This window comes from Vulpes lagopus, chromosome 7 (assembly GCF_018345385.1).
Source record: "Vulpes lagopus strain Blue_001 chromosome 7, ASM1834538v1, whole genome shotgun sequence".
NCBI classification, from domain to species: Eukaryota; Metazoa; Chordata; class Mammalia; order Carnivora; family Canidae; genus Vulpes; species Vulpes lagopus.
The window spans coordinates 72,697,808-72,716,799 of NC_054830.1; the positions used below are offsets into that span (position 1 = coordinate 72,697,808).

Sequence of the window (18,992 nt, forward strand, 5' to 3'; positions counted from 1 at the left end):
ATAGTGAATATGGGTCAAACAATCGCATTTGAGTCAGATTGCTAATCCATAGTGTGGTACATGAGCTAAATACCATGGGCTATTTCATATTAACTTTTATGAGTTCTTATACTCTTTCATTAAGGAAATCTTGGAGACCAAGTCATTTAATAGGTTATGGACTCGAGAGTTGCACTTAGCAGTTTACAATCTACTACAACTAGGACGTGTTCAGTTACTAATAGGCAGTATTTTTTAATGCCTTATGAAAGGGGGATGGGAATAGAGAATGATCCATAGTGGTATTTTTTTTAACAGAACCTTGAAAGATGGATATGCTATTATTGATAGGAATGGTATAGAATGTTCCACATGAAAAGCATGAGCAAAAACAGACAAAGCAGCACGCTGTGCTCACGAGTGACAACGACTGTAGATTGTGTGGCATGTGGGGTTCACAAAAGCAGTTTAGGATAGGTTGGAACTCCATAAAGTAGGCGTTAGGGGCTTAGAAGTCCAAACTGTTAAACAGAGTAGTAATGTAAACAAGGAATAATATGCAGAAAGGAGCAATAAGCTTTGAGGTAAACGTTAGAAGCTTATGACCATCAAGTAACAGAGCCCATCCTACAAACCACTAAGAAAAGTTGTCTTGGGTAATATGTAAAGCATCAACCCATCAAAGAAAACTCTGGTCCTTAACTGGTGGCTAGAAAAGAGGCAGTTTATGCCTACCAATCTGTCATACAAATAAGGAATAGTATAGTAGTAGCCACAGAATCTCTCTGGATTGGTATAAAATGACCAGTGGCATCAGCTTTAGGATTAAACTGCAATCTTTGTTCTCTACAATGGATTTAAATGTAGCTCTTCTTGTTCCTACCCATGAAACAAGAGAATTTTGTCAATGCAAGGCAGAACGGGAATGTCAGTTCCAGGCACAAACACAAGAGTATACCTAACTCCTAGTTTGTTATGTTATTATGGCTTAGTGTACGGGGTCTTCAGCTAGACAGTCTTAGTTTAAATCCTGGCTCCTGTCTCTCCTCACGTTCTAGCTGTGTAACTTTGGACAAATTATTCAAAATTCATATCTAGAGTTGAGAATAAATATATAGTTGGAAAGGGAGTTTTAGATAATCTAGATATTCTTTCTTGGCACTAAACACAATGCAACAAGTGATTCTTAAGAGTTTGTTGGCATGTGGAGTCTGAAACCCTATCAATAAAATTATTGTACTCTGTAACATTAAAATTAGTGTTTCTTGTACTTAGAAGGGCTATTTTACCTATGCAGGATTTTGTAGCATCATACTTTGGTCATGGGAAAATACCATTTATTGAGTTATGCAAATCTTCAAAATATTAAACATTTCATAATATAAAAAAATTGTTTAATATTACCACCAGTATAATCAGAAAAGTCTTTAATGAGAAGATGTCCTGAGAAGGTGTCCAGCTCACAATGACAAATAAATACAAGTTTGTCAAAATTCTAATTTTCATTTGAAAGTTACAGTTTTATTATTTGCAACAAATGTCAGGTTAATAAGGCTCACTTTGTTCATTTTTAGGAAATGTCTACCAAATACTATAGACTTATAACCATAGTTTGTCTTAGTCATCTGTTCAAGTAAATAAGAAGCAGGTTTTTTTTTTTTTTTTTTGAGAAAGAACTGAAAGAACTGCATTTCTGTAAAATAACCATGTTTTGGTATGCAGAAATGCTTTTTATATAATTCCCATTTTATCAGATTATGAAAGATGGAGAATGGGATAAAAATTAACTTTTATAGCTTCATCAAGACACTCTTTAAATTTTAAAAGTGAGCCTGTCATTAAAAAATTCAATCAGTAAAAAAAAAAAAAAAAAAAAAAAAAAAAAAAAAAAAAAAATTCAATCAGTATTGCTAATACACTATGCTGCTCTGCCTTGGTTTATGCTACGGTGACAGCAGTTTTACCCACCCTTCATGCAAATGTTAGCATGGGAGTTGCAAATTCTTTTCAGTCTGCACATAATTCTATCAGTTCTATATATTGCAAATAACTTCTGTGCTTTGTCTTTTCATTTTCTTAAGAGTCTTTTGAAGATATTTTTAAAATTTTAATGTTCCCTTATTTGTTTTGTGTGTGTGTGTGTGTGTGTTCTAGGAAATCTTTCCCTATAAGGTCACAGAGATTTTGTTTTCTTCTAGATGTGTTATAACTATTGCTTTTTGGCATATGACTTATCCTTAGTTATTTTTTGTGTATGTTGTGAAAAGGGGAATGTTTTTCTGTATAAATATCTTGCTGTCAGTAACATCTGTTGGGAAAAAAAAAACATGAAAACAGTTGATCTTTTACAGATGTTATTAGATTTAGTTTGCGAATACTTTCTGTGTTTTTGCTCCATCTTCTAATTTTGTTTTGTAATGTTTGGTCAAGTTTTAGTATTAGAACCCTGGTCTCATAAAACAAGTTGGAAGTGTTCCCCTCTCCCACTATTTTCTAAAAGACTGTAGGACTGGTATTTCTTCCTTGAATGGTAAAATTTATACGTGAAACCAAATGGGAGGAAAGTGTTCCTTGTGGAGGATAGTTAATTATTTGAATTGCATTAATAGATGTGAGGCTATTCTGGTTTTGTCTACTCTGGTCAGTTTTGGTTGAGTTTTATTTTTCCAAATTTCCATTTTGTCAAAGTTGCTGCATTTATAGGCATAAAAATCATATTTTTGCATTCTTTTAATTTAGGTCAGAGCCACAGTAGTAACTCTTCTTTCCTTCCTGATATTAGTGACTTGTAATTTCTCCAGTTTACCTGATTGGTTTAATTAGAGATAGACTGATTTTGTTGTTCTTTTGAGAACTAGATACTAGTTTCAATTTTTTTTTTTCTCCACTGTTTTTTGGTCCTGTATATGCTGACTTCTACCTTTCTATTTAATTTGGGTTTACTTTGTTCTTATTTATCTAAAATATAGATTAAATATGTACTTCTTTTTGTTTCTTAACTCTATCATTTAACAATTTAAAGAAAAAAAGGATTCCTGATCGTAACATAATAAACTAAAATTTGGAAAATCCTCAGCTATCTGGAAATTAAGAAATGCATTCCAAAAGAATCCAACAGTGAGAAATGTCCAGGCAAATTAGAATATATTTTGAACTTAAAGATGAAAACGCAACATAACTAATCTTTTAGCTTCATCTCACAAATTTTGATAAGAGGACAATGGTAGTATTAATTGCTTGCTGGAAGAAAAGGTCTCAAATCAGTAATCTAAACTTCTATCATAAAACTAGAAAAGAGTAAAGTAAGCCCAAAGTAAGGAAAAAAAAGAGCAGAAATCAAAACTGAAAGACAAAGTCAATGAGACAAAAAAAATGGTACTCTGAAAAAATAAAATCGACAAACTTCAGTAAGTTTGACAAAAGAGGAAAAAAACACACAAATTACCTATATCAGGAATGAAAACAAGTGATACACTTTCGAGCTTGAAGACATTAAAAAGATAATGAGGTAATACAATGAACTCTACACACAAATGACAAATTTGACAATTTAGATGAACTAGAACAATTCCACACACACACAAAAAAAATACAAACTATCACAAGTCACTCATTATAAAACAGATAATTTAAATAGTCCCATAACTATTGAAGAAATTGTGTGTACTTTACATTCTCCCCATCCTACCCTCCTAATCTCCAGGGCCAGACAGTTTCACAGGAGAATTCTAGTATTCAAAGAAGGACTAATAAATTCTATATAATTATACAAAAAATAGAAGGAACATTTCCCATTTTTATAAAACTAGTATTACCTTAAAACCAAACAGCCAGTAGAAAAAAAACCAAAAACCAAAATCCATGACCAAACTATTAGCAAACAGAATCCTGTAATAGGTATACCCTGGAGATATTTCTGGTATGCAAGTATCATAAAGCAACATTTTGGGTTTTCCAGTGCATATAAAAGTTATATTTATACTGTAGTCTATTACGTATGTGACTGCATTATGTCTAAAAGAAAGTATATACCTTAAAAAATACCTTATTGCTAAAAAATGCTAACCATCATCTATCTGAGCTTTCAGTGGGCTCATCACAGATCATAACAATAATGAAAAAGTTTGAACCTATTGTGAAAATTACCAAACTGTGACAGACTCAGAACAAATGCTGTTGGAAAAAAATGGTGCTGGAAGACTTGCTTGCTGCAATGTTGCCACAAACCTTCAATTTGTTTAAAGGAAAAAAAAAAAGATAGTTATCCATGAAGCATAATAAAACAAAGTGTGTCTGTACATAAAAAGAATTATAGACATGACCAAATGGGGTTTAATCTAGGAATACCAGGCTGGTTTAATATTAAAAAATTAAGCAATGTAATTCATAATATTAACAGGTTAAGGAAGTTACATGATCATATCAATCAATGCAGACAAAGCAATGAACAAAATTCAATAACCCATACATGATAAAACTGATCAAAGTAGGAATGGAAGGAAACTTCTTTACTTTGATAAAGAATATATACTAAAAGCCTATAGCTAACACAATACCTAGCTGGTGAAAGACTGAATGCTTTCCTCGGAATTCTGGGGAGAAGGCAAATATGGCAGCTCTCATTAGTAATCTTATATAACACAATGCTAGAATTTCAAGCCAGTGTAGTTTAAAAAAAAAAAAAAAAAGGAAATAAAAGGCACACAGATCCAAAGGGAAGAAAACCTGCCCTGATTTGCAGATGACATGATTGTGGGAGTAGTCAGCCTATTTGATTACTTTACCGTATTGGAAGAGGTTTCTCAAGGTTTTGCTTTTGCCTTCTTAGTGTACCTGAAATGCCCCCGCAAAAAGGGGAGGAATCTTTTGCAAATGTTTGACCTTCTTCCTAAAAATAATTTTCTCACATTGTGCATACTGCTCATCCAGGTATGTCTTAAATTTATTATGTACAATAAATACAAATGTTCAAAATGTCAGAAGGGTAATGTATCATAGATTCTGGAGACCAACTGCCAAGATTGGTATCCTGGCTCTGCCTCTCTATTAACTGTATGGTCACTAAAGACAAGTTCCTTAACTTTTCTGCTCAATTCAATTTCTTCAAATATATGAATGATGCTGATCAAAAGTACTTACCTCAAATGTGAAAACATGTGCAAATGAGAGTAGCATCTGATGTATAAAAGAGCTTAGTAATAAATGTTACTCCTGTTACTGCACATGTATGAAATAAATGTGCCCATTTCCCCTTCATTTCTTCCAATCAAAGAATACGAACAACATGACTCACAAAAATTTAATATGTTTGAGCATTCTCATCAAAGAGTGAGATTATATGACAAATTAGGGGAACAAGTAGATAATTTGTAGTAAAGAAAATGAATTCATCTGGCAAAATACTCAAGCTCACAAGTTATTTATAAAGTGCTAGTTAAAACAGCAATGAAGTGCCATTTACAACTAGCAAATCAGAAGTAAAAATTACAGCCAGTGCTGACTAGGTTGTGGTCAATAGGTATACGACTTGATGACAAGTGTGAACTGACTGAGCTGTCCTGGCAAACAATTTGCAATACATTCAAAATGAAATAAAAAACGCATGCCTGCCTCTTATATATGTGATATTATACTTTCTGTAATTCAACATAATTCAACATTTACATCTTTGTCTCCCTCTCCTCCCACAGCAGGCATGAACTAATTCCAGATTCAATCCTTTCTGATATGCGCATTTTATCAGTTAATCTGGATGTTATCTGACATCCTCAGATATGTATCAGAATGAAGGATAAGAAATCTTAAAGCCAAAAACTATAAGCATATATTAGGGAAAGGATAATATAAAGGAACTAAGACTTAAGGATCAAGAAGGGATGTGGGGCCCAAATAACAAACTCAAGGTCAGATAGGTTAGGTCATGTGAGGGCTTTTAAGATTCAAAATTTGGAGACACTATTCTGGTGATGTACTTAGAAATAATAGGAATTACACACAGTAATCTTTTAGCAGTTGGCAGTGCTTCTTTTGAGTTCTTTTGGTAAAAGAGATGGATCTAGTTATGTATCTGATTCAAAGAAAAATGTGGTTTAGTCTGTTCACTCTCACATTCTCATTCACTAATAGATTGTTACTGACTGGATTACGAAAAGGCTGACAAAAGTCTCTGAAAACATGAAGAGACTTCAGATAAATGTGGATAGCAGCATGCACCACACCTTCTCCTAGGCTATTAAAAATCTATAAATACTTTTTAAAACCTTCAGATTGCACAGACCAATTACAAAGCATAAAGAAACATGATATCCAAACATGACTGAGTCTAAATCAGGGCTCTGGCACTGTATCTTCATAGAACTAACCACAAATAGCTCAGGGAATGCCTAACAGCTTCCTTTGTGTTCCCTTTGTTGGTCCAGATGCTCACTTTCTAAGTCTTCCTTACCTAAATGACTTTCTTAACAGAAAACACACTAATATCACCTTAGGAATTAAACTAATTAAAAGCTGACTATCAGCTATATTTATCCTATAATTTAATTTCATCTGTTTCTTTGTATTTTTGCAAACAGAATCTACCACCAGCCAGGTACCTCAGGCTCCCCAACATATATAAAAGAATTGTGTAAGAAAAAGCATTTGAGGACGTGCATAAAATCACAATCACAGTAATTGGACCACAGTTACATTAATTAAGAAAAGGGGAATCTATACTCATTTAGAAGTGATTATATAAAGGAAGAGAAAATATGGGTTAAGTAACAAAACATTACATTTTTACATAAATAAGCCCAAGTTCTTTATGTTTAAAAAAACCAGTCAAGGTGAAGGAGTAAATCTGTACTTTTAACTTCCAGATGTGGTCATTTGGGTCCTTTTGCCTTGGAGGTGGTTTCCTTTGGAATCTTTCCATTTTGACACTGAGTAAATCTGGCTACTGTAGAAACACCATCCACAAACTTGGTTTTGAAAAGGACATTTGCATTGTTGAACATACCCTCCTTTAGTGACACGACAATGAACTTAAGGGAAAAAGGAAAAAAAAAAAAAGCATAAATGCTATTTTTTGTAATCTGAAGAAATGCACTATTTTTATTCTGGGGTTAAGAACTGTCTAGAGGTATTCTGATTATTTCTTTCAAAGCTTGGTTCAAAGCAAATGCACATGCTCAAATCCAAGTAACAGTTCTAATATTAGGCACCTATATGGATTCTAGCTTTCTATATTTGGGTTTTAGGAGTCTCTTTTACCTTGAGTGCTTCATTAACCAAGTTTACTATTTCCTGCCAGTTGACTGCTTGTTGCTGCCCTCTGCAGCTGGCATCACTGTTTTGTTGCTACAAGTGCGAAATGCCCTGGTGAAATAGCTTTCCCTGGGATATTTTAAAAATATCAGAGAAGGCTACAAGTTCCTGTAAGCACTACCACTAGCTCAAATGGACATTTACAGAATTAAGAAAAGGTACCACTTCACTGTTACCTGTTAATAAACACAGTCTGTGAGAACTATGAAAAGTGAAGCTCCCAGCGTTGGATTTTGCATGATCTACACAACCACATTTGGGAGCCCCAGTTCCTACAGCAACAGTTCAATAAAAACAAACTGTTCTTAAAGGGCTTTGGGCTTTTATTTCCTACCCAGGAAAAATGCTGAGTACCCCCATCAAGAACCCTATGATTTTCTGATTTCTTACTTAGATTGTGTATCCTCTGGCAGCTAGCTAGAGAAAATAGTAACGTCAACCATAAATTAATTCCAAATTATGAAAAACTTCGATTCTCCTTCATCGTACAACCAACAATGGTAATGTCTGGATCTTTCTTTAATAGGAAACCAACCCTTTTTTCCCCTTCTCTATCCATTTGAATGTAAGTTTGTCTAAATAATCACTGTATATTTAAAGAGATACATTAATACTTTAATATTCTTCGATCCTAAATATCTTAGTATTGGCCATTACTAAAGAATAGTTTTAGAAAACAAATACTATACTTAAAACTATCATGGAGACATTTTTTCTGGTTCTTACCTGAGAATGTGTGAAATGGGTACGCAGCATCTGTCCAATATTCTGGGTGTGAGAAAGGTCCAAGGCTGCATCTACCTCATCCAGGATATAAATTGGAGCAGGTTTGAAGAGGAGCATGGACAATATTAATGACAAAGCTACTAACGACCTATGAAAAGATCAGAAGAGAAGTCACCAAAACTTGATTTTACCACTCTTTACCAAAACACTAAAGCAAATCTGCTATCCTCTTATTATGGGTAATGCAGATTTAGCTGAAAATCACCATAGAAATAAAGAATCTTAAATTTCAAACTTCAACACTTTTATTGTATTAAAATGTTTCTTTTAATTTAGATTCTCCTATTTTCTCTTAAATGAGTTTTATTTTAACAGACCAGGTTTATATTCTTCTTTCCAATCAAATAATCAGGATAATTGGTATTTATCCTTAAGGAAAGATCATGTTAGGTTCTTTCTTTCCTTCCCCAATTGCTATTTAGGTAGCAGGCGACTGAGGGCTATATACTTACCTGTAAAGACAATAACTACTGTCTTGGTGATAGTATAACAGGTTTAGGTGCCCTCTTTCAAACTTTTACTATGCATGCACTTATGAGTATACACAGACACACACAAATACCCACTTTTTGTACTGGTACCATTTAAGAGTAAGCTGTATCGACTATGACCCATTACTCCCCAATGTCAGAAGTTCAAACAATTATTATGTGGTTAATTTTGTATGTCAACTTAACTGGATCACGGAGTACTCAAATATTTGGCTACACTTTATTTTTGGGTTTGTGGGTTTGTCTCTGAGGGCATTTCTGGGTGAAATTTGGATTTGAATTGGAAGACTCAGTAGAGCAGTTTGCACTCTCCAACGTGGATAGATATCTGATATCCTACAACTTGCTGAAGGCCTTAACAGTAAGAAAGGTAGAGGAAAGAATTTGTTCTTTCCTGCCTTGTTACTTGAGCTGGGACATGGATATTTGGTCTCCATGCTCCTGGTGCTCAGGCCTTCAGACCCACATTGAATTACACCACTGGTCCCCCTGAATTTCTAACCTGCAGACAAACTGCGGAACTTCTCAGCCCACACAGTAAGATGAGCCAGTTCTGTATTAAAAAATGATCTTTTCATATACATACACAAACATACACCCCCCGCCCACTGGTTCTGTTTCTCTGGAGAACCCTAATACACCTTATTTAAAAGCTGAGTTAGGCACCCCAGATTTTAGAGCTCCTTTTCAGTTCTCTTTTAACTAGCCATCCCCTGTAACTGTATCTGGTTTTGTTCTAATTTGGTATGAAGAATCATATAATAATTCTTACATTTTTTTCTTAAACATTTTATTTAAAAAAGCTTTTTTTTTTTTTAAATAGAGAAACCAAACTTTCTAGCAAGGGCATGTAAAAAACAGTGCAATAAACAATAGCAAAACTGATATCTACCTCTATAGAGGGGAGTGGAGGTTATTCAAGCATCCTAAAATTATTTTTCATTGGCTCTCTCTGTGCCAAATGTTTACAGCACTGAACTTTCTTTCAACTTAACTTTTCAGGAAAAAAAATCTTTCACCAAGAGTTATACAGTGCTGGATATACATCTAAAATAATGGTATATATCTAGAAATAATTTTGTATCATCTTAATTATGGAAATAATTTTCAGGTCCCAATAAGAAAATAAGCATTCATTTTAGGTTATCTTCAGAACATTTTCTAAGGCTTTGGCAAAAAAAGTTAGATATTGGGATCTGAACCATGGAATTCAATTTTAAAGTCACCGAAAGGTGTCTTATACTGTTAAAATATTTAGGAATTTTATCATAATGAATTATAATCAGAGGATCACTATTATATCATAAAAATGACAAAGGATTTCATAAGGAAAATTAACAGGTCTTGGTGTTTTCTAAATACATAAGAGTTCCATGATGGCATCATAGGGCACATGAGAAAAATTTAACTACTAGGACTGTACAGCCTGCAGGGGAAAAATGCAAAATTAATAACCATCTTTAATTATGTGAATATTCACAATTTTCTCTCAGTAGGTTTTAATTATTTGGTTCTCTACAGCAGGTAAGGATTTAGGCCACATGACCTCCTAAGTGTGCCGATTGAATCACCGCGTTAAGACTGGGAAAGAGGTCCCTGAAGCCTAGAACATGCTATTTCCAACACTAATTCATTCCTTTATGTAGATCCAAATTTCCATCTGGTATCATTTTCCTTTTGCCTGAAAACTTCCTTTAACTTTTAAAGTTCTGCTGGGATCAGACTCGTTCAGCTTTTGCTTTTCTGAAAAAAATATTTATATTGACTTCAATTTAAAGAGTATTTCGAATAGACATAGAATTCTTGGTTGATATGTTTTTCTTTTACCACTTTCTAGTTGTTGTTCCAGACTTCTGGCTTGGACTGTTTTTGACAGTAAGCCTGAAGTCCTTTCTATCTTTGTTCCTTGGCACATAATATGTCTTTCTACTTTTGGCTGCTTTTAAATTTTTTTTTCTAAAATCACTGGCATATAAAATCACAATTTCATATAACATGGCTTTGCTATGTTAGCATATGTGTGTGAAGGAGAGGGATATGTTTATCTTACCTAGGGTCACAGAAACGAAGACTGTGGGTTTACAGAACTCATCAAACTTGGGAAAATTTGGAGCCATTATTTCAAATATTTTTCTATCTTGCCTTTTCCTTTTTGAAATTCCAAGTACATGTATGTTAGATGGCTTGATGTTTTCTCATAGGTCACTGAAGCTCAGTTTTATAGTTTTTTCTCAGTTTAGTTTTAATAGTTTCTATTTGCTGTAATTTCAAATTCATTAATGTTTTTTTTTTTTTTTTACATTGTCTAACTTGTTAATGTCATGTGGTGAATTTTTTTAGGCATATTTATTCTCTCTAGAAATTCCACTAGATTCCTTTTTCCTTGTAATTTTTGGAAATAACTAACACAATTCTATAACTTCCTTGCCTTCCATTTTTATCCACCTGTCAATTCTGGGTCTCCTTCCATTGGAATAATTTTTTTCTAGGCAATGAGTCACATTTTCTTGATTTCTATCCAGTATTTTTTAATCAGATGCCAGACATTGTGTTATGTTAGAATCTAAATTGTGGTATCTTTCTTTAAAAGCACTGGACTAAAAAAAAAATAAAATAAAGCACTGGGCTTTGTTCTGAGAAACAACTACGTTACAGGAGGATCAGCTTGCTCTCTTAAAGATTTGCAGTGAACTCTGCTGTGTGTGTGTAAGGTAGCCTTCACTTTGGGGGCAGTAAAGACTGAATGCAAAGATGTTGCTTTCTGGGGCCTCCCAAATTTTAATTTGTTTCTTTAATTTAGTGAGTCCACTAGGCTTTGTGTGGATTCCCCTCCCTGCACCTATAATCCAGAAACTTCTCCAATGGAGAAAGCTGGAGTAAACACTGAGCTGAGAACTTTTATTTCATTGCTCATAGGTATCATATTCTTGGGCTATTCATTTCCCAAAGCCTAAAAATAATTACTTTTCATATATCTTATCTAGTTTTCTAGTTGCTTATCCTAATTTCTCCTTTGTTGCCTACTACTTTAAAGGTTTATTTAGTCATTTGAGAGAGAGAGAACACATGCAAGTGGGGAGAGAATCCCAAGTAGACTCCCTGCTGAGATGGAGCCCAATGTGAAGTTCAATCCCATGACCCCAAGATTATGACCTAAACCCAAATCAAGAGTGGGACGCTCAAAAAAAAAAAAAAAAAAAAAAAAAATAGAGTGGGATGCTCAACTGAGCCACCCACAACCCCCTGTTGCCTACTATTTTAATCAAATGTTCCAAAAAATCTTCAATCTTATATACTAAGCTCCTTAAATTCTACATATAAAGATTACCTACCAATTTTCAACTTTGTTTTGCTTAGTTAGATTATGGATTATAATAAAATAAGAGGAATGAAACATCATAATACTGAAAAGGGATTACTCACCTCTGACCACCACTAAGTTCTGTTAGGTTTTCTTTCCAAGTATTTCCTAAAGCAACCTTGAATTCCAGACCATCCAATACAGTTTGGCCCTCTGGTGGTGCAAGCATAGCATTAGCACCAGGCAAGAGAGTAGAAAAAATAGACCCAAAGTCCTTGTTCACCTGGATTTAAAAAACAAAAAGATATTAAAATATTATAAAAGGCTTTTCAAGAATAGTCAAATATTGGTATGTGTATATTCAATCTACTAGATACATTTTGTTGTCTCTTACTAACTCAGATATTCACAAATTATGGTCCATGTGATAAATCTGGCCATGCCCATTTGTTTATGTATTGTCTATGGCTGTTAAAACTAAAACAATAGTCTAGTAATTTCAACTATATGGCTCGAAACATTAAAAATACTTACCTGTTCCTTTACAGAAAAAGTTTACTGAGCTCTGCTCTAACTTCTAAGGGGAACTAGAGGCTATACTTCTAACTGTACTCTGAAATTTCGATACTTTTGTAAGCTATATTATAGGAATCTTGAGATTCCAGAATCTTCCTTCAACTATATAATATAGGAGACAGAAGTTGCAGTTGCAAGTGGCAGAAACAAAAAACTCTTGGGTATAAAATGTTCTCTTATAAAACTTGTTTTCTTTCGACTGCTTTGATGGGCCAGTGGTGATCAGCTAACCTTAAAAAGCCTAAGATCACAATGAGGTCTAAGAAAAAAAAAAGGCATGAAATCAAACAACCAGATCTGACATTAGATGGTCCTTGTCTGTAGGCTTCTTTTCAGCCAAAGAAGTTGTCAAAAAACAGGAACAGGATTAGACCCCAACAGAAAAGGCTAAAGAAGCTGTTTGGCTTATCACCATCAAGCCACAGATTACCTAGAGATTTAGGGTCAGTATTCTAATTTTAATTGGGTAATTTTTGTACACACACGCTTGGATCAATGATTTGAGAATGTGGTCATTGGTCTTCAAAAAAATACACAACTAATAATTTTAGAGCGTTCAGTAAATTTGAGAGCGTATACACACACAGGCACAAACCCATGAGGATCTGACAGTCATGTTCCCTGAAGAAATCTACAAATTCAAGCGCAAATAAACAAGAGATCTAGATACCAAGGAATACAGTTTTAAGAGTAACTGCATACATACTGAGTAATACCCTACACAGAGTTAATAGATTTTAGTTTTATCTGGGATAGATTTCTGGAGCTAGGTGAGGTTCATCACAATGGAGAGGGCCACTCTCTTTTTTGGGAATGATGAAGATAGCAAAGTATTTATAAACAACTTTGGTTCTTTTTCCGTTCTTTAATTTTTTGTCCAGGTAGGAGTGAGACACTAAACAGGATTAAAACAGTAGACTGCTACTAAACCCTGAACATGACCATGGATTCCATGTGGAAACTCCTCCAAAGAGTAAAAGAGAAACTTAACAGTTAGTGGGTAAAGAAGAAGATAGTCCTATTCATGATAGGAAATGCATTACTTTCATGGACATATATAAAGGTGAAATGTGACTGAATTTGAAAATCCAACACAGGTAAGAAGGAAACAGAAAAATAACAGAGCCAATGCTGAAAATACTCTGGCTTTCTGAATTGAATGTGCTGGAACCCAGAAGTATACAATGCTAATAACACTACTTACCTCAATAGGTTATTTTGAGGATTAAATGAGAACATTAATATGAGAATTGTATCTAACATATAATAAGCACTGAATAAATCTACCTGCTTTGAGAGAAACTTAGAAATTGGGGGAACATCAATTTAAAGGATAAATTTGTACTTGCATTAAATGCAGGAACCATGGGGAAAAGTTCTCAAATCCAGTGTTAAATCCACACTTATACAAAGATAATGGGACCCACTTTTTGCATGCCTTTAAAAAAAGCAAACTCCATAGGGAGATGGTACACTGAAAATAAGTCATAGAGTAAGAACAAGGTGACTAAACGGGATAATTGTGCTGCCATTACTGAAAATGAAGTTTTCAGAATTCCAAATAGTTACAGAATTATTTGGAGGCAAAGTACCCAATTAAATCCCAGAGGCACAGGCTTGTTAAAGTACCAAACAGCACAGTAACTATGTTTGAAGTCTTTTGACTGAGAATCTTTTGCTAGGATGATACAGGAAAACTTCCACATAAGAGGCTATGGAATTTATCCTAAAGCAGACGAATTACACGCAGCCTAGGAAGTGAAATAATAGTAAAGAACCTTGAAATCTGCTAAAGTTGTTATGATACAAGACAAAAAAAGTACTTGGGATTTTGCTGAATGACAGTCCAGTGAAAGAGAATTCTAAACTTCCTTGCTTACTGCCCAATTTTTTTAAGGGCAATTTTTTTAAGGGCAATTAGCAACTGAAAGGCAATCTTAACTTTGGTTCTAACTTAGGAAGAGAATCCCAGTTTTCCATCTTTGGCTATATGATCTTAGGCTATTTCACCTTTCTAAGCTTTTATTTCTTCATCTATAAAATATGGATGGTTAACTATCAGTTATGGAATTATTCATTAAAAGTACAAAATGCTTCACTAAAAACCTACAAAATGCATAACTATGAATTTTGAAATGCAATTAATAACTTCTAAGTGAGGGATGCCTGGGTGGCTCAGTGGTTGAGCGTCTGCCTTCGGCTCAGATGGGATCCCAAAGTCCTAAGGACTGAATCCCACATCAAGTTCCCCAGGGAGAATTCGCTTCTCCCTCTGCCTATGTCTCTGCCTCTCTCTCTGTGTCACTCATGAATAAATAAGTGGTAGGGAATATGCCAATCTTTAGTTAGAGAAATGCTATGAGAAGGAATATTTGACCTCTGTGAGTCTAGGCAAGGAAACCAAGGAAGTTAGAATCAACCAAAGGGGTCCTTGGGAGGTGCTTTCCAGTGATCAGAGCTTCCCAATGCAAATCTGAGAATGCTTCTAGCTTCAAGCAGAAGGTGAGTAGGGTATGGCAGATACTGGACAGAATCTAAGGTTTCAGATAAATAGTATTTTGAAGGTAAGAATGAAAAATAAATCTAGAAAGTTAGAAAGTTAGAAATTTAATATAAGTTAGGACCCAGAGAAGTAGACTAAGAGTATGAAGGAACACAAACTTATTACCTTTGTAAATCAGTAGTAGGTAAGTCTAAAAGGACAAATGCATTTAAAAGTCAAGGAGGTTTTAATTAAGGTGTGAATGTGTGCCTCATTCAAACACAAATCATTTCAAATTCATCTTAGCGTATAAACCTATTGACAATATTCTTCATAGTTGCCTCATAGAGAATAAATGACAATATTTTTGGTTCAAATACCTTTTGCCAAGCAATATTTAGGGCTTGGTTTTTCTTCTGGTCAAGGTCTTCTATAGTTGCAAGGATTTTGGATTTGTCATTTTCTACAATTCTTTTCTTCTTCATCAGGTCATTATACTAGTAAGATTAAAAAAAATCATAATTAGAAAAATATAAAATTTTCCTTATATTCTAGAATTCAGTCAGGAATAGGGGTTTAATTTTTATATATAATATACATACTCCTGTTTACCAGAAAGGTATACTGCATTAAGAGTCATGATGTAAACCAAATCATGAAGAAAGTAAATATATCACCTATATGCAAAGTTTAGTTGCTATTATTGAGAATTTATAGGATGAGCTCCTGACGTATTCTGATTCCACTAATACTTCTACCAGAGCTTTCTAGCAGCCAAGGCAAAAAAGAAAATGTCTTATGTAAACTCAAAAGTAGCCCTGGCATGCTTTCTTCTTAAGGTCAGTCTCAGCAGTGACATAAAATTTCAATTCCTCACCATTATATACAAGCCCTACATAATTTGGCCCTTACTTATCTCTGACTTTTTGGTATCCCACTTCTCCCCAGGCTCCAGCTGTATGGTCTTTTTTCAGTTCCTTGAACATAATAAGCTCATTATAGCCTTACAGCCTCTGCATTCTTCTCTCTTCCTGGAATGCTTTCTCTGTATCTGACATAATTGGTGCCTCAAGTATCATATCTTCAGAGTGGTCTTTCCTGGTTAATGTAGAAACTCACTGATAAAAAAAAAATTGAGGGAGGCTGCAAAGGGATAATTACACCATGAGTAGCAGCAGAACTTTCTAATAATCCTCAATTAATTTCTCCTCAAAGCCTCAAAGGAGGTTTCAAACTCTTCCTTAAAAATTCCAGCCAATCCTGCTCATGTCCCCTTGCTGTCTCTCTGCTTTATGGCCAAGCTCCTAAGACTTCCTCTCTATAATTTTCTCTTATTCCTTGCATAATTCCATGTAGTTTCTCATGTGGACAGACACAAAATACAACAAAACAAAAGGCCACCTTGCTTATCAACAACAGAGCTTTCCCCCCTCTGGTAAGGAAATGGGAGTTGGCAAATTCTTTTAAAGAAGTATTAGACCCAGTTATCATATCTAATAAAAACAAAGAAGTGAATAAATTTCATGATCATATGCAGCTCAAATTCAGACCAGATTTTCTTCCACATATATGGCATATATTGCAAAGCCTTAATGGAGAAATAGAATCCAGCAGGAACATTTTATAGATAGATCACAACATGAACATTATTAGCCTATTTGGCATCTAACATAATATAGATTCTTTGTAGATACTAATGTCAATAACAATTACAAAAAAGACCCATTATAGAAAAATTTCTTAAAAGTAATTGAGCTCATAAGTATTACCACTTTTAAAGAGCTCTCATAATTCTATGATACAAATTCAAACAGAATCTTGCAAATTTAAAGAAGGTATATGGCATAATATAAAACTACTCAGACTGCTATTTCCTATGGAGCTGTCAAGAATATGGATTGCTTTCCCCTGTAGATTTTTATAGTAACATGGCAGATTTTTAAAGTTTTGTCAGGGTTGGGGAGATGGATAACATTATCAAGTAAGTGAGCATTAAAACAGAAGATGCTGCTGGATTTACAAGTTAATTAATGAGTGGCTATGCATATAACAATATTAGTCATTATTATGTAATGGTTCCAGGACACCCTTGAGTCAAAAGGCATACAACAGTTATGGAATGAATGGTAAGGAGGCAGATAGCTGAGTACACCTTATTTTTCAAAGCCCTTTCAAGGCAAGTGAAAGAAAGGATAGAAATATGAGGAGGTAACCAGAACAAACTGTTGTTTTTATGTACACAGAGAATAAGAAAAGGGTACAATATGTTTATGGCAAAGCCAATAGAAAAGTTATTCAAGGTACAAAAGAATATATAAATAACTGATAATGCAAAACAATGTAATAAGAACTGAAAAGAGAGAAAGGGAAAACAGAAAAAAATCCAGTATCAAAGGCATCAAGCAGAAAATTTCCTAATATTTGCTGCAAGGGTCACAGAGAGCCATCAATGCTACTCAGGTGGCCAAAGGAAAAGGGTTTACCCGCTCTTCAGCTTCTGTTAGAACATTCATAGCTCTCATGTTGACATTTCTCCCCAGTTTCTCCTTCATTTCTTGCAATTTCTGAAGTCTCTGTCCAGCTTCTTTTGGGTTGTTGGTCTTAAAATCATAGGCGCTATTAGGTTGCCCAAAAAGGTGTTTCTCTGCATTAATCCAGTCATAGTCTTTCAACATTTTGGAGACCTAGTTACAGAGGATAATAGAAGCATCTATCATTGTTTACAAATGGATATTTAAAAACCAGTTTCTTGGGGTGCCTGGGTGGCTCAGTTGATTAAGCCTCCAGACTCTTGGTTTTCGCTCAAGTCATGATCTCAGGACCCTGGGACTGAGCCCCACTATGGGCTCCAAACTCAGCAGAGAGTCTACTTGAGGATTCTCTCCCTCCCCTTCTGCCCTCCTCCTGCTTGTGCATGCTCTCTCAAATAAATAAATCTTTTTTAAAAAAGTTTCTTAAATATTTAGTAATCTTAAATCAACGACTCCTTCATAAAAATGAGGCTCACTGTTAATAGTAAATCTATATTTTTACCTGGAGGATAGGCTCAAAAAAAAAGATGTTGTATAGAAAAAATATCTCCCTATTACTCAAGCACTAGGAGAACCAGCCAGCTCAGGCAAGTATAAAGTATATGTGAAACATTTCCATTAGAATGAAATATAAGTCAGATAAGGCTCCTTCAGATTGTACCAAACTCAAGCAATGGCTTCAAAAACAACTTGTGAGGGAACCTCAGGGTGGCTCAGTGGTTGAATGTCTGCCTTTGGCTCAGGTTATGGTCCAGGGGTCCTGGGATCAAGTCCTGCATCAGGCTCCCTATGGGGAGCCTGCTTCTCTCTCTGCCTCTCATGAATTAAAACAAAAGAAAAACACACAAAACTTATGAAAGTTAGGATTCTTATGGGAATACGTAAGGCATAAACTTAGTAAATTTGTGCAAGCCAAATCCTGATTAACTGATTAATTCTGAGAATTATTAGATGAATAAAAAGCTGCCTAAACGTGACTCCATTCTCTTAGCCACTCTTTTGATAAGGCACAACAGTATACTTTATATAATATAAACTGTTAAAAATTTTAAATTATGGTGCTTAAGGAGACTTTCTCAACTAAAACTGTTTAGGCTGGTGCTTACTGGTAAAATCTAATCCTTGTCAATTTGTTTCTCCTTATTAATTCCAGGGGTATGGTCTCTCCTCCAGGCTCTAAAGATGATCACTTCCAGTCTACCTTCCCGCTGATCCATCAGCTCTAAGAAGTGATTCTGGGTACAGGTTACTTAGCCTTATCTCTAGTGCCTTGCCTATCATCTGATACTAGTTGGTATTCACTAAGTATTTGATAAACCATATACTTCAAAGAATCCTTGACTTTTTAGCAGTTCTATCTGCAAATCTCCTTTTCACCTCCTTAACTGTAAATAAAATCCCCCAGCAATCACCACTACTAGCATTTTCAATTAGCAAAAAACTGTATCATTTTTTTGTTATTTCAGGATAACAGTAATATTAACATTGGTAATATTTCAGTGAATCCACTAATATTAGGCTACCAGGCTAAAAGGAAATCA

General features: G+C 34.6%; 1 protein-coding gene across 3 annotated transcripts in view; it reads right to left on the reverse strand.

The window, feature by feature from the left end:
• Positions 1-1,900: 1,900 nt before the first annotated feature.
• SMC2 (structural maintenance of chromosomes 2) overlaps positions 1,901-18,992 on the reverse strand; it is a 62,908-nt gene continuing 45,816 nt past the window's right edge. For all 3 annotated transcript variants that reach the window (XM_041764101.1, XM_041764100.1, XM_041764099.1), the window contains exons 21-25: positions 17,404-17,604; positions 15,301-15,417; positions 11,985-12,145; positions 8,011-8,158; positions 1,901-7,001 (exon numbers count right to left, since the gene is read on the reverse strand). In XM_041764101.1, the coding sequence (XP_041620035.1) occupies positions 6,843-7,001; positions 8,011-8,158; positions 11,985-12,145; positions 15,301-15,417; positions 17,404-17,604 (786 nt within the window). In that variant the 3' untranslated portion in view covers positions 1,901-6,842. The remainder of the gene's footprint in view (positions 7,002-8,010; positions 8,159-11,984; positions 12,146-15,300; positions 15,418-17,403; positions 17,605-18,992) is intronic.